At 41.0% G+C, this 15,129-nt stretch overlaps 3 protein-coding genes across 3 annotated transcripts; all 3 read left to right on the forward strand.

Annotated features, from left to right (window-relative positions):
* The first annotated feature begins 66 nt into the window (after positions 1–66).
* Positions 67–2,633, forward strand: LOC130179005 (caspase-8-like). The gene is made up of 6 exons (XM_056391698.1): positions 67–259; positions 650–996; positions 1,085–1,110; positions 1,345–1,450; positions 1,549–2,095; positions 2,263–2,633. The coding sequence occupies exons 2-6, from the start codon at positions 657–659 to the stop codon at positions 2,399–2,401; spliced, it is 1,158 nt and encodes a 385-aa protein (XP_056247673.1). The 5' UTR covers positions 67–259; positions 650–656; the 3' UTR covers positions 2,402–2,633.
* Positions 2,634–3,235: 602 nt separating this feature from the next.
* On the forward strand, positions 3,236–6,671 carry catip (ciliogenesis associated TTC17 interacting protein). The gene is made up of 9 exons (XM_056391699.1): positions 3,236–3,507; positions 3,706–3,891; positions 4,027–4,082; positions 4,233–4,319; positions 4,600–4,767; positions 4,860–4,984; positions 5,666–5,742; positions 5,828–5,895; positions 6,040–6,671. Exons 1-9 carry the CDS (start codon positions 3,402–3,404, stop codon positions 6,226–6,228), a joined length of 1,062 nt encoding a protein of 353 aa, XP_056247674.1. The 5' UTR covers positions 3,236–3,401; the 3' UTR covers positions 6,229–6,671.
* Positions 6,672–6,789: 118 nt separating this feature from the next.
* On the forward strand, positions 6,790–15,015 carry casp8 (caspase 8, apoptosis-related cysteine peptidase). Its single transcript, XM_056391697.1, has 12 exons — positions 6,790–6,961; positions 7,668–7,838; positions 8,830–9,005; positions 9,150–9,255; positions 9,974–10,103; positions 10,191–10,255; positions 10,343–10,406; positions 10,613–10,671; positions 10,772–10,883; positions 11,060–11,187; positions 12,372–12,760; positions 13,782–15,015. Exons 2-12 carry the CDS (start codon positions 7,731–7,733, stop codon positions 13,915–13,917), a joined length of 1,473 nt encoding a protein of 490 aa, XP_056247672.1. The 5' UTR covers positions 6,790–6,961; positions 7,668–7,730; the 3' UTR covers positions 13,918–15,015.
* The last annotated feature ends 114 nt before the right edge of the window (positions 15,016–15,129 follow it).

Raw genomic sequence — 15,129 nt, forward strand, 5'->3', positions numbered from 1 at the left:
GCTGTGCTGGTGACGAACAGACTCATCACTGCCACCTGTGGCCAATGGCGGAACAAAACATAACATCAAATTGCTACTGGCGGTTTCTGTTATTACTACTACTCCCTCCAAGAGGAAGCCACTCCTACTCTTCCACTAGGTGGTGGACACACTTCACACTCAACAAACCAAACCCGCGTCTCTATCAACATACTGAATGAAGTCAGCTTCTCAGCTCAGTCCACCTGAAAGTGCCATTTGGAGGGAAGACTTCCTGACAGTAAGCTAACAATCTTCGCTATATGCTCATATGTTTTCGAAGTCCACTCGTTAATTTAAGACATTTTGTGTGATCGGAGAAAAGGGGTTCACGTTAGCTAGGTTGAACTGTGACTGTGAAACCTCAGTGTGTAGGACGTGATGCACACAAATACCGAAAATGACGAAAGTTAGCTTGACTTATTAATAGCTAGTAACAGTTAACATACATAAAACGCCATATTTACTCAATCTGAATACATACTACTAATCCAAAGTGACGCTCGTAAATGTATTTGGCATTTAAAATCTTACTATTGAGGTGTACTTTCCTGTAAGCAAGAGAGAACAAGTTCATTCACGTCTTTTCTATTGAATAGTCGTGTTTTTACTTTCTATTGTGCAATCTCAGATTCAACATGTCAGCCAAAGGCACATTGAGGCGCAATAAAACGGACATTCAGAAGCATTTGTGTGGAGATTACAGGCTGATCCTCAACAAAGTTATGGAGAAAAACCTGATAACTGAACGGGAGTACAACAACCTGAAAAGCATCAACAAAGAAGATGTAGAGGGGCACGTGGTTGAGCTTGTGGATAAGATCATGAATAAAGGAGAGAAATGCTGCCAGAGTTTCCTGAACCTCCTGCAAACTGACGAAGATGTTGAGACAACTTTCCCTGAGCTCAAGGACATACGACTGAATGACACCTGCCTTTTACCTGAGCCCACCCAGGCTTGTTCAGCAGACAACGATGGTACATGACATAAGGTTTTAAACCTTTAGCAAACAGTCCTCAGTTTTATATTTGGAGGTATAATTCTGTTTCGCTCTGATTTCCTCAGATGTTGAGAGCAAGAGGCAAAATAAGGTGAGGTCTTTATATTATAATCAAATAGCACACCATATGTACTACATACATTTTCCTCAGATAATCACAGGATATATTTTCATCTCAAAGACTCAAGACACATGCTTATTAGCCTGTATTACCATAATAGCTTTGTAATTATGTAATGGAAATTTAAACTAGTGAAGACAATGAAGTTGCCTCGTAATTAAAAGTTTCTGTGTGTCTGTGTTAAATTGTTTCCATTGTTTCCAGGAGGAACAGTACCAGTTGGATAGCCAGCCTGTCGGCCTCTGCTTGATCATAAACAATGAGAATTTCACAGATGGCATAAATAGAAGTGGAACCAACAAAGATGCTGGTATGTTATGGAATAGACAGCTTCACTGTCTTACACCATTGTCCTGTTTGTTGGTGCTTGAAGCTTTTCTGAGTTTCTTAAAATTACATTTCCTGCAGAAAGTTTGGCAAAGGTGTTCAGCTGGCTGGGGTTCAGAGTGCTGATGTGTACAGACCAAACCAAGGACCAGATGGCTCAGGTACTGAAGTACCTTGCTTCTCCAAGGGACCAGTCCCAGCCGGAGGAATTCAATTTTAAGGAGTGGTTTGGCACCGGATTCATTGATCGTCATCAGGCTCCTGTACATGGAGACGCCTTCGTCTGCTGTATTCTGAGCCACGGAAAACAGGGTGTAGTCTTAGGGGTTGATCGGGAGCCCCTCTCCATTAAACAAATAACTAGAACTTTCAAGGCGACTGACAAGTCACCCCTCGCTGGCAAGCCTAAACTATTCTTGATCCAGGCCTGTCAGGGCCAGCAGATACAGCCTGGAGTGTTATTACAAGATCTGGAGGATGATGATTGTCCTTCACCTTTCATCCCTGAAGTGGCTGATGTTCTGGTTGCTATTGCCACTGTTGAAGATTATGCAGCAATTAGACACAAAACCGATGGGAGCTGGTTCATCCAGTCTGTGTGTCAGCAGCTAAAGGAAGGCTGTCAGAGGTAAATATAAAACTGACTGAAATATCAAAAAATTTGCAATATTTTGTAGATGTGATGATATAATCGTTTCTTTGCAGTATACAGTATACATACACTGTACACTTTAGTTGAAAAATCTGTATTGTGATAGGGACAGTAATGTTTTTGTGCCCTCTATATTGTTTTAGGCGTGAAGACATCACCACCATCCTCCAACGTGTGAACGATGAAGTCAGCCAGAAGGAGGCCGGCAGCAAACCTGGAGCAAAAAAGCAGATGCCTGAAGTTAGGTTTACCCTGAGGAAGAGGCTTGTGTTGTCACCATAGCTCACCAGAAGCTAAATGTCCAGAAATCATGCAAACACAGTATACTTAAAGTCTTAATTAAGGGTTTATAATTAACTCAAGGGACAGTTTTTCTTAAATGTATTTTTATCTTCCTGAATCTTTATTTTTTTTACGATCTTTGTCTTTTATATTGTATCACATCCTTGAATCAGAGAATAAAGTTCACAACATGAAAATCACTGGTGGCTCAACAAGTCTAAGAAATGAGTTATTAATATAACTGTAATGTCATGTATATTTGTATTCATGAATAAATCTAAAACATACAGAAAAGTTTTTTAAAAATAAAATTTTTAACTAAATTTCTATCTCTCAGAAATTATTCAACACTTTAGACTAAACATTATTCATGTTTATATTTTATTGAGACAAAACCAATACAGCTTTAACACATTTATATGGATAATGTAAAAAAGAAAAACTCGTAAACAATAATGACATTATGGACTAATATGCAATTTGACAGTGAAAAAACATTTTATCACTGTTTCTTTACTTCCCTTTTCGATGTTAAAAGGGCGTTTTCTTTAATCATGTGACTCATAATGTCATAATTTAAATTTGTATATCATTATTCTGATTTAGTACATCTCAAATTTGACATTTTATTTTTTATAAAGAACTTTTTTTCTGATGCAAATGGACTTCCACACGCTGTTGATCTGCAGGATCTTTTGTGACACTTCGTTGGTAGGAAATACGGTAGCTTGCTTGCGTCCAGATTCGGCTGCGCAGCTTTAATCGTCTTTACGGTACTGCAGCGTCGTTTCCATGACAACTCGGGTTTGCTCGTCGTCTTTTTTTCATATCTGTAGAGGCTACACAGAGAAGTCCATCAAAAAAAAAAACCTTTTTGCCATAAAATGATAAAAACAACCTACCTGTCGCAACAAAGGTGTGTCTTGTGAAGCTGTTCCAACTAGGTGGAGACTTATTTTACAGCCAGAGGTATCTGCCTTAGGTGAAGGCAGCGACAACGATGGAAGCCCCGCTGGAAGATGAGGCTCCTGCGGGGACTGAAGGACCCAGCCACGGAGAGGAGTTGAAGGCGTCGGACGCAGCGATCACATTCATGTCCAGCGTTGGTGAGTTGGTTGTCAGTTTACTTTCTAGGACAGTCTGGGGTGTCAACAGGAGACAGAACTAATACACCTCTGAGAGTTAGCACCACCTGGTTTTGACGTATCTTCAGTTGCACCAGCAATGGCGCCGTTCGTTACGTGCGAGCAATTAGCAGTATTTACTTTTGTCCAAACCTAAAGTCTCCTCCACTTTTTCCTCAGAGCCCGCAGAGCTGCAGAAGTGTGTGTTCCCGGACTCTCTGGTGACTGTGTCAGAGGGCGGCAGAGACCTGGGGAAGTTCAGTGTGACGGTGGAGTTTGCCCGGAGGGTCCAGCAGCCCTGTTTGCTGCTGCACGCTCAGAGCCAAGGAGCCATTGACGGCTCCCCCTGTGGAACAACAGTGACAGGTGACAGGTGACAGGTGACAGGAGGCAGGTGAAAGGGACTGTCCAGACAGGTTGATCTCCACTGTTTTATTCTTTTACAGATGTCAGTTTACCTTAAATTCATATTCTTTGCTTTGTCTTTATTGACAATTTAAGCTTACCTGACTACTGACCTGGAGGTGCTGGAGGAAGATTACCATGAGTATGTCAAGGTGAGCCACTCCAAGCTGCCCACACACACACACACATATATCAGTTGTTGCACTAACTGAAAACACTGCACCCTTATCAGACGTTCACTGTTATGCAAAATATCTCTGATTTTAAATTGTATTTCCTGCCTTTAAACACACAAACTCCAGCTTGAAGGCCACAGTCTGGACAAGAGGTGCTACATGGTGCAGCACGACGGGCAGATGGTGATTGATAAAGTTACCACTGTTGGAGAGGTGAGAGGAGAAACCACAGAGTGTGTCAACTGCCGGAAATCCTAACAAAACAGCAGCCCCAGGCCTCGTCAATATTTCTATGTTAAATAGAAGTTAATATGTTCTGAAAATCTGAGACAACAACCAAAGTTAAACAAGGTTGCTACCATTTTACAAAACTGGGATCCACACTCAGATGTTTAATATCATCATGTTACAATTTATTACTACCATGCATAAATTGTTGCTTGGAGAAATCAAACCTGGGACGGTGTAATCGTGTGTGAATGTGTGTGTGCAGGAGGTGACGAAGGAGACTGCTTCTTATCCCACGTCTGTCCTAAGAGGGCTGGTAACAGAGGGCTCCATCTTGCTGCTGATGCGCCTGATCGCTCTGAGGAAGAAGACGCCAGAACACATGACCTTCATCTCCTTCGACCAGGGATTACACATCATGCACACCACCTTTGTGAGTATTTACGTCTGTGTGGAGCCTTTTTTTTGGTCAGTCAGTGACTTGTTTGAGGAGAGGACTGAGCTTATCTGTCTGTCTGTGTTCAGAGTGAGCTGGGTCTGAAGCAGCTGGAGGTTGGGGGTGAGACCGTGGAGGTATTTGGGATGGAGAGGATTGCTCACTCTGTGGAGGACAGCCCCACCACCTGGCAGTGCTACTTCCTGGATGATGGGTAAATTCGATCTCAATTTAAATCTGGCAGACTTTAACAACTGCTTTGGTTTTGGAGGATTTAGAGACAGAAGAATTTATGATTGCTGTTCATACTGATTTGAAGACACGTATTGAGACAAGTATGTTATTGCCTGGCCACAAAGGCAGATTAGTCAGATAGATTGTGTCACATGTCACAGGCAGATCCAGGTTCAATGAGGTGCCACATCAGCTATGTGGAGGTTTACTCCAGAGGACACTAATAAACAACAAAGTATTTTACTTGCTGCATAAGTGTAACTATATGAGGTCAAAAAAATGCATATCGAAGTAGGTTTGGGTTTAGTAAATTATTTACATGGCCTAGAAAAATTACTGCACATGTATTACTGAATAAGAAACCACTTGGCTGCCACTGAGCATCAGAAGTGCACATCAAGACATGACATCAACAGCAAACAAACAATTTATTTTTTAAGCTTAAGCTGTGCAGAGAGAGAGAGAGCGAGAGAGAGAGAGAGAGAGAGAGAGAGAGAAATAGACAGAACAAATTCACATTCAGTTTATTTCTGCCTGTGAGTCGAGTTGTTCTTCGTACGTGTGCATGCCGTACTTTTTGGCTACCAGTGAGAAAACCTGCAATCACAACAAGTGCCTTTATAACTTTGATGCTGTAAAATCCCTGTTTGTTTTTGATCAGGCACTTGGCCAGCAGAGTGCAGGTGGGATCACCAGTCACCATGAGGCTTCTGCAGCTGCCATCACAGCTAGAAAAGGGTAACCATTCCCACATATTAAAGCTGATTCTCTAACGAAACAGAGTCAGTGACGTTGTTTGTATGTGTGTGTGTGCGAATGTTAGGTTTTGAGAAGATGCCCCTGGTTTGGGAAGAAGACATGCAGATGCACTCTAAGTTCCTGGACAGAAAGGTGAAACTGGTTTAATGTTTGAAACTGGCTTAATTCATATTGACTGTACCTGAATAATAATGTTTCCTCTCATACATCTCATGTTGTATAAATGTGTGTGTGTGTGTGTGTGTGTGTGTGTGTGTGTGTGTGTGTGCGTGGCAGGAGGAGCTGAAGGCAGACCATGACTCGTACCTGAGACAACATCCAGAGATCCGTGCCCTCATATCTGACTTCCTGCAGTTCTTGTTGCTGAGAAAACCAGATGATGTCTTCCAGTTTGCCAGAGAGTACTTCCTCCCGTTTTCCGCCCGCCGTCCTCCAGAATCAAGTCTTAAAGCTTCACCGTTCTGAAAACTCATCTCATAAGCTCAAAACTGTCTTTCCAGACTTTTATTTATCACTTTAACTTATGCTGAAGTTTAGAAATTAGTGTATAGTGTAACTGAGAACAATAACCTTCACACCTGAGACTTCACCTGACCTGTAGTGATCTGATCAAATGAATTGGTTCAAACAGTGTTTGTAGTTTGGTTTTTGTTTCAGTATCCTGTCAGACTTGTCAGGGCAAAACATGTCTGAAAAATGGGAAATTAAAACTGTCAAAAAAAAAATCAAAAAGGGGTTTGGTTTTAAACCGGTCGGACTTTAAAAACAAAAGCACGAAATGTAAAACAAAGCTTTTTTTTTTACATGATCAATAACGTGCTAACCTTCACCAAATAGGTCAGGACTGTTTTCAAGTAGGACAACCAGAACTATGACTTTCTCAGCGCAAATAAAGTGTTTTAAATCAAGCTGCGTCATTGTTGTCTGTTTACGAGGCTTTTATTTTGATACGAAGCGGAAGTGAGGTGATAACTTCCGCTAGAAAATTACTTACCTCTTGTCTGAAAATGAAACCATTCGCACCAGAAACCGGCAAGTACGTACCAAAGCAACCAAGGACTTGACTAGATTTAGATGTAACTAGATTTAGACGTAACTCGTTTATATTTTTCGATAAACGACCAAAGTTTTACTGAACCGGTGAAGACGAATCGTTTTACCTTTTGGACGTTAGCGGCTGAAAAGTAAAACAACAACGGTAAGTTTTGTTTTTTTTAACGTCGTGACACACCTTTAGTTGCTGTAAGTGTTAGATAACTATGTTGTTTATGAAGTAACTCAAAAGTTAAAGACTGTTGACTGAAGGGTAATATTAACTTTACTACAGTTTTCTTGTGCTACGTACAGGCTGTGACTACATATCACTCAGAAAAAGAAATTTTGAAATAAAACAGCAAGAACTAAACAAGGAAAGTGACTATTTAAAACAGGTATACAGCATCATATAAATATAAATACACGCTCACACACCCGACTTTACTTTACTGTAGTTACATGCATTTACGGGAAACAGTCGATAGTTTCCTGCTTGAGGGCCGCAGACTCCATATGATTCATGAAGGGTTTTAAAGGTAATCAATAAGTCACTAGTGACATTCCTATCATCTTTATGTCATTACAACAAGTAGAGGTGGTATTTAGTCGTGTAATAATGAGCTGTTTAGTGTAGGGTGTAGTGTCTGGGTATTTGTATTTGTATCATCATAGCCAGTTTTTGGCAAGGGCGTTCAGCAGTTTCCCTTTGCCTCAGTTTGTGATTTGAACTTGTCTGTGAGTAAGACATGGAGTTTTAAAGGCTTTTATTTTGGCCTCTCAAGAACATGCACACTTCATTTTTTTTAATTTTTTTTTTATATCTGACTTATTTTTGTTCTCTGTCTCCCTTATTAATGCTTCTGTGACAGCACTGACCCGAGGAAGGCTCTGAGCAGGGCAGCGGGGCCTGTGCTGGTTGGGGAGGGTCTGAGATGGATAGACTGAAGTTGTCCCACATAGACGAGGAGCTGGACTCATCTGAGGTTGCAGCGCTGTGCTTCCTGTGTCTCGGTATAGTCAACAGGAAACGCATGGAGGGGGTAAGAACCACAAGTGTCTTAGTAAGATGATGGGCCACCACCTGCTTGCCAGAGCAGCTTCACTGCTCCCTGTCATTGATTCAACAAGTCTGCGAACTCTTCTGGAGGGATGAACACCAATCCCCCCCCCTCATTTCCCATAGGTGTTCAGCTGAGCTTAGATCTAGTGGCTGCGACTATCATCTTCATACTCATCAAACCATTCAGTGACCCCTCGTGCCCTGTAGATGGGGGCATTGTCATCATCTTTCTCCACACACTTTCCCAAAAGGACCCGTCTACGTCTACTTTTGTCCCATTTTTGAGGAACAAATAAATTCTTGTTGACCAGTAAATCTGGGCTTTTACAGTTTTCTGTGACTTTTTCTAAAAGTCAGTATAGTATAGTATAATAGTAGTTATCTTACAGACACTCTACCTAATCGCATTCACCAAATAATGATATTTTCCCCCCATTTTCTCCTGACCTCTAACTATATTATATAAGTGATAGTTCGGGTTATTTGACGTGGGTTTTTGCGAGGTATTGATCTATAGTCAGTGTTTTACCTGCAGTAGATTCGGATCGGCGCACTCCCACACACAGAAGATAAGCTTTGTGCTGCTGTGGACGGGTCATCTGCAAAAATGTGTTTTAGCCACCTAAAACAATGCCCACAGAATAAAGCTAATATCTGTTGAAGTGTTGCTAAATTATGAATATTTCACCAGTTCCTCTTGTCATCAAACAGCCCTTTCCTTTGGAACTAGTTTGTGAACCGACTATAGATAAGTACCTCACACAACCCCACGACAAATAACCCAAACCATCACTTTAATAATAATTATTTGTATAAAGCTTTTCCAAAACCAAGGAACACTGTCTGTGGAGACACTTTTATCAGACAGCATTTCTCTACAGTTGCTGACGGCCTTCGCTGTTGCATCCTGTTTCACTTCTCAAACGGTTGTAAAGGATTGTTTTGTGTGTTTCTTGGTTTTTCTCAAACAGATCAAGGATGCGAAACAGCTGTTCTTGAGACTAGAAGAGAACGGCCTGCTGGATGACGGCGCCTTCCTCGCTGAGCTGCTCCACACTATCCGTCGTGCAGATCTCCTCAGCCTCCTGGAGACAGACAGCAGGCGACCAGAGGAAACGGATGCGAGACCCACCTTGTCGCCGTACAGGTACGAGCAGTAAGACATTTACAGGAAGCAGAAGAGATGACGATATGACTCGATTAAAATACGCAGTCAGCTTTTCCTCCTCTGTTGTCTCGTCGTCTGTCCCTCTCCTCTTCCTCTTTTTCACTCCTCCGTTCTCTCTGTCAGGGTGATGCTGTACCGAATATATGAGGACATGACTACGGAGAATTTTGAGAAGATGAAGTTTCTTTTGAGCAGCAAATTGGGCAGAAGACAAATCGAGGCCAGTGATGTGAGTACACCCCCCCCCCCCCCCCCACCTTTCCAGCATTTTGTCTAAATCACCCAGAGTTACAGAAGAAATGACGACATGTCGACTTCACTTTTTGCTTTTGAGTGAAAAATCTTATACACAACATTAGGAACTAAAGTTATAGTTACATTCTCATCACTGTAATTGACATAACATCATTGTTGCCCCCAAGTACATAATGTAGTACTTCAGATTTTTCCAAAGAGCGACGTTAACTGTTACATTTACCTGCAATTTAAGTTGATTGTTTGTTTGTTTTATCACCAATGTCAATTTCTTAGCTTCATAATTGGAAAAGTCAAAGTAAAAGGTAAAAGGTTCTGCTAATTTTTTTATCCATCAATCATGTACATTTTAGTTTGGAAAATATACAGTAAGTTTAGTTGCAGTTTAGCTTTACAAAACAATACAACCTCCCCACATCAAATTGTAATTAAATAATGGTTTTATCTTTTTATTGGACTTATATTTGCTTTAGGATGCTGTAATGTTTAGTCGGCTGAAAATATTTTATTACTGTTGTGACCCTGCAGCCGCTTTGCCACAAAAGGTTTTGGTAACTTTGTTTCTTGCGTGGTTATTTTTAACTCTCTTTATCAATTTATTTGTTCATTTATACGTTCTGCCAGGGATTTTATATATTTACAACGTAACGGCAGACACACAGACACAACCCGCTCTTCTCTCTTCATTGCAGACAGCACTGGATTTGTTTGTTGAAATGGAAAAGGCTGATTTACTGTCACCTACAAAGCTTAAAGACATGCATGCAGTACTGAAGGAGTTTGATCAACAACTGGCGCTGACTGTAAAGCGCTACATGGACGGTATGAAACCCACTGACACACACAAGCACAAATATATTTAAATGTCGAATTACTGTGAAATTCATCATGCAATTGTACTATTTGCAGAGGTACTCCAACAGAATCCAACTAGAGTTCCTCCTCTTCCTCCTCGTGTCAGTATGGATTACCAGGTGTGTGCATATTATTATAACTTCTTAGACAGTGAATCCTCCAGTGAGTCACTTCACTCACCGCTGTGACTCTGCTTCTTTCCACAGAGGGTCAACAACGGCTCTCAGCAAACACCGTCCACCCTGTCGATATCTGAGACTCGGCCCAGTCGTAAGCTTCTCCTTTTTTACTATTTGTAATTAATTAGTAATTAATTCTCAATCTCACACACACAGCCATTGAATAACGACCCCGTATGGTTACACTACAACTTCAGAACCCTCCTCCTCCTCCTCACTGTTTTAGATATTCACTCTCAGATTATTACTTTCGTCTAAGGGATGTAACTTTCCACCGTTTTTATTCTTCATTTGAAGGAGAGAGGATTTACTCTGATGCACAACCAAACAGACAGCCCCCCTCTGTTGCCAATGAGGTAACCATTCACACAAGCACAAATACCTCCCCCTTCACTCGTTCATTCATTTAGCAGAACACTAATGTTTATGATGTGTGGTTGTGCTTGTGCCCTGTAGATGGAGTACTACAATCTGAATCATAACCCCCGTGGTTTGTGTGTGGTCATCAACAATGAGAAATTTTTGGGAGAAGAGTTGAAAGATCGAGGGGGAACTCAGGAGGATGCGAGTATGTATTCTTGCGTTTGATCAGCCATGTGATCTGATTTATGTATGTACTGTTTATCTGTAAGCTGCTGGGCCCAGCGGCAGTCAGAGATAACACTTATCAGATATGTTTTGATGTACGATTAAAAACCAAACCCACCGCTGTTCTTCAGTTTGTCCCTCTTTTGTATGATACAGATGTTCTGCAATCGGTGTTCTCCCTCCTCGGCTTTACAGTGGTGGTTCACAACAACCTGACTGCTGGCAGCATACAGAGTGAACTGACAGAGCTGGGCAAAAAGGACTTTTTGGATCATGATGCCTTGGTGAGTGATAATACACACCGTTGGAGCAGCATCATCCGTGACTCTTTTGGGTTTATTGCTGAGAGCTAGATGAGGAGATCAACATGTTTCATATTGTATCACAGTCTGGGCTCAAGCATTTTCAGTCAGACCCCTCACATCCTTATACAATTAGGCATAGAAAGTAATGGACAAAATCATCACAGTCACACACTGAAAAGGTGCAATCTGCTTAGTTTTGAGAGTTTTATTCATCTTTGGTTTCTCTAACTATTTAATAAATGTCTCAACAGTTTAGCTCCAGAGTCTCTTTCCAGATAGACTCCAATGCAAGACAGAAACAGAGTAACTGCAAAATACCACAATGTAGATCTAAATTTGGACAATCAGCTTTCTAATTAACTCTAGATATAAATTCCTCTACAACAAAGGTTAAGTGCCGGCTGAAAGCAAACCAAAGCTGTACCCGTTTTCAGCTTCAATATAGTGTTTTACTCTACTTTCATATATATCTGTAGTGTATTGTGGTTTTATGATAATCAATATTCAATTTCACTGCACACGTAAAAGCCCAACTAGGGACAAGAGTTGAAAATTAGCAATAGCTATAAACTTTCTGTGCTACACATCAGTTTCATGCCGTGTACTGGAACTATGTTAAATTACGTCGTCCCTATTAAATAAATAAACAAACTAAACTAAAAATAAACTAAATTTTATGTGGTAAATATGAAGCTACAGGCAGCAGCCTGAAATAGTCTGGCACATAAACCCCTGGAAACCTGCAACTTGTCATTTTTACACTTTGGTATCAGATAAAAGATGTTGATTAGTGACCAATAGAGATGTTGTATCTCTGCACAGAGCCAGGCTAGCTGTTCCCCCCTTTTTCCAGACTTTATGCTAAGCTAAGCTAAGCTAAGGTAACCAGCTGCTGGATATAGCTTCATATTTATTGTACAATCAATCGTTTGGTCTGACTCTCAGCAAGAGAGTGGATGAGTGCATTTCTGAAAATGTTGGTGTTCCTGTCAAACAATGAATTTTTTTAAAGCCTGGTTAACCTGCAGGTTTCTGTGATGATTTGTGAATTTTGCATATAAAATTATGCTAAATTTTATTAGGTGTCATCCGGATACATCTAAAATCCATGTTAAATTGAGCCATACTGGAAACTTAAAAACTGTGCTTGCCTCTGATCTTAGGTGGTGTGTGTGCTCTCCCATGGAGAAAAGGGATGTGTCTTTGGGACCGATGAGAAGAAAGTGAAACTGCGAGAACTGACGTCTCCCTTCACGAGTAAGAATGCCCCCACCTTGGCCGGGAAGCCCAAACTGTTCTTCATCCAGGCGTGCCAGGGGGGCAGCTACCAGGAAGGAGCCGTGCCGTGTCCCCCGAGGCCAGGAGAGGAGGAGGTCAGAGAGCCCAGCCTGGAGGAAGATGCAGGTCCTGTCCACGGCGAGACGGTGGCTTGGGACGCTGACTTCCTGATGGGCATGGCCACCGTGCCAGAGTGCAAGTCATTTCGAAACACTTCCACAGGCTCCATCTACATCCAGGAGCTGTGCAGACAGCTGATGAAATATGCAGAAAGGTGAGAGACACCTCCACACAGAGTTACAGAGGAAAGGTTCAGGCAGAACTTTGATTAATCAGTTTCAAGGTTCAAGGTCAATTTGTTGCACAGCTACTACAGTAATCAGACACACACACACACACACACACACACACACACACACACACACACCAACCTACAGTCAAACAGTTTACACAAAGCAGTGGTAGCAAGGACAAATGAGTTCTTGAGTCTATTGGTTCTGCATCTAGACATAATGCATCTGCAGCCAGATGGAAGAAACTTACGCTCTCTGAACAGCGGGTGACCTCAGTCCTCCGGGACTGACTGAGCCTTTTTTATGGCTCTGGCTTTGTACAGAACCGAGAGTTCCTCAACAATCTCACTCCGCCGTCCAACCCGTTTCTGTTTTTCAGGGTTAATGACCCAAACCAGCAGATAAATGAAAATGTTTAAAACAGAATCAATAAAACATTTTCATAAAGGAGGTGTTAACATTAAAACCTCTAAGCTTTCGGTAGAAGTACAAACGCTCGTGGGCCTTTCCACAAACAGCATCAGTGTTTGGGTCAAATATTTACATTTATTGTGAATTATTGTCCCCTGATATTTGTACTGTTGGAAAAACGTCAACAACCTGGCCGTGAATAAAAACAGGGGGAACAGGAGGCAGCTGCTGTCTTCGTCTTTTATAACCAAGCCGAGGTCCAGCTTGAACCACTGCCTGTCGATAACTTACCGACTCTTCCTGAAATAATTCCCTCTATAGCCCTGGATAAACTTTGTATCACCCAATGTGCAATTATGAATGGAGGTGTGTATTTCCTGCTCTTTGTTCTACTGTTGTGCTGAAGACAAATGAGCAAACTTGCTGCAATGCACTTTTAACGATAAAATGTTTGGGTGCCAGTTAATAAATGGAGGCTTTTAGTTTTGTGCTGCTGATGTGACAAGTCAGAAGACGTGATGTTGACGTTAAAATATACCTACAATTGTAAGACTGATCTTTAGTAACGTGTCTCTGATGTGTTCTGTGCAGCGAGGAGAAGGACGATATCCTCTCTGTCCTGACCCGTGTGAACCGTGAGGTCGGCAAAGGAGAGTATCTGTCACACAAGCAGATGCCGGAGCCCAAGTACACACTGACCAAGAAGCTGGTCCTCAAATATGTCTGAGCCGCCCGGGACAAAGTGCTACGCTGGAAATGTGCCATATTATTCATGTGTGTGAGTGTGTGTGTGAGTGTGAGAGATGTCTTTGTAGGGTACTGATGGATAAATGAATTGAAAGTGTCTGTGTCTTTGTAATTTCCCTGAGAACTCAATTTTAGTCTTCCTGTGTCATTTATGAAATATAAAACAAAAAGACAACATATGAAACTTTCTTTCTTTTTCTCTCATGGTCTCATGGTGCCATTATTACAGACCACAAACCAACAGCTGTAGAAGAACGTGTGAACTCAGTTTAAACTAAATAAATTTATAGTGCATTTAATTTAAAAAAAAAAAAAAAAAGATTATTCTTCCTTTAAAATGAGTTTTACTTGTTTTAGTGGATGTTGGAGTCAGTATTAGTTGTAAAAACCCAGTAAAGTAAAGTGAGTAAAGACACAGACATATCAGTAAAATGTACTGGGGAGACAAATTGTAATGTTTACATACAAACTATTTTGATATTAAAGTCGGGGGGGGGAATTAACGAAGTACATTAAGTTGAGTATCTGTACTTGAGTTTGTTTTTGTTTCTAAACTTGTGACTTTTTCTCCACTACACGTAAAGACAAGTATTCTACTTTAGACTCAACTACATTTTCTATGAAGTACTTGTTCCTCTGAAGCAGAGCTTTAAGTCAAAGGAATTTATTTTAATTTATTTTTTTAAATGTGATAGACCAAACACTGTGGTCATCGCAGGAGAAAAACCAATCGCAGCCGACTCCTCGGTTATGTTGTGCAGCTGCATTTTTTGAACAGCTCAGATTAAACTTGGCAGTGTCCCAGCGATGGCTGCATTAGATGAGGCAGAAGTTTCCTCAGCAGAGCAACTTGGCTTTATCTCAAGTCCATGTTTGAAGTTTTAGAAATAAAGAAAGATTCCTTTTGAATGTTTACCACAACCAAACTTCATCACTGCCTTTGAAAAAAGAAATACGAAAACGATAATAGCTCCTTTTGTTGATTCAAATGCTGTTTTATGTTCTTTGTTTCATGTGCTACAAGCTTTTTATTCTGCAGTACTTTAACTCCAGTAAAAACTTGACAGAGAAACCTTCACTTGTGTTGGAGTATTATTTGACCAGGAGGATATATACTACTACTAGTACTATGTCCACCTCTAATTAAAGATGGTCCAGGTAATTATAATTACGTAATGTTGGATAATTAGTT

This window comes from Seriola aureovittata, chromosome 12, assembly GCF_021018895.1.
Source record: "Seriola aureovittata isolate HTS-2021-v1 ecotype China chromosome 12, ASM2101889v1, whole genome shotgun sequence".
In the NCBI taxonomy this organism is placed as follows: domain Eukaryota; kingdom Metazoa; phylum Chordata; class Actinopteri; order Carangiformes; family Carangidae; genus Seriola; species Seriola aureovittata.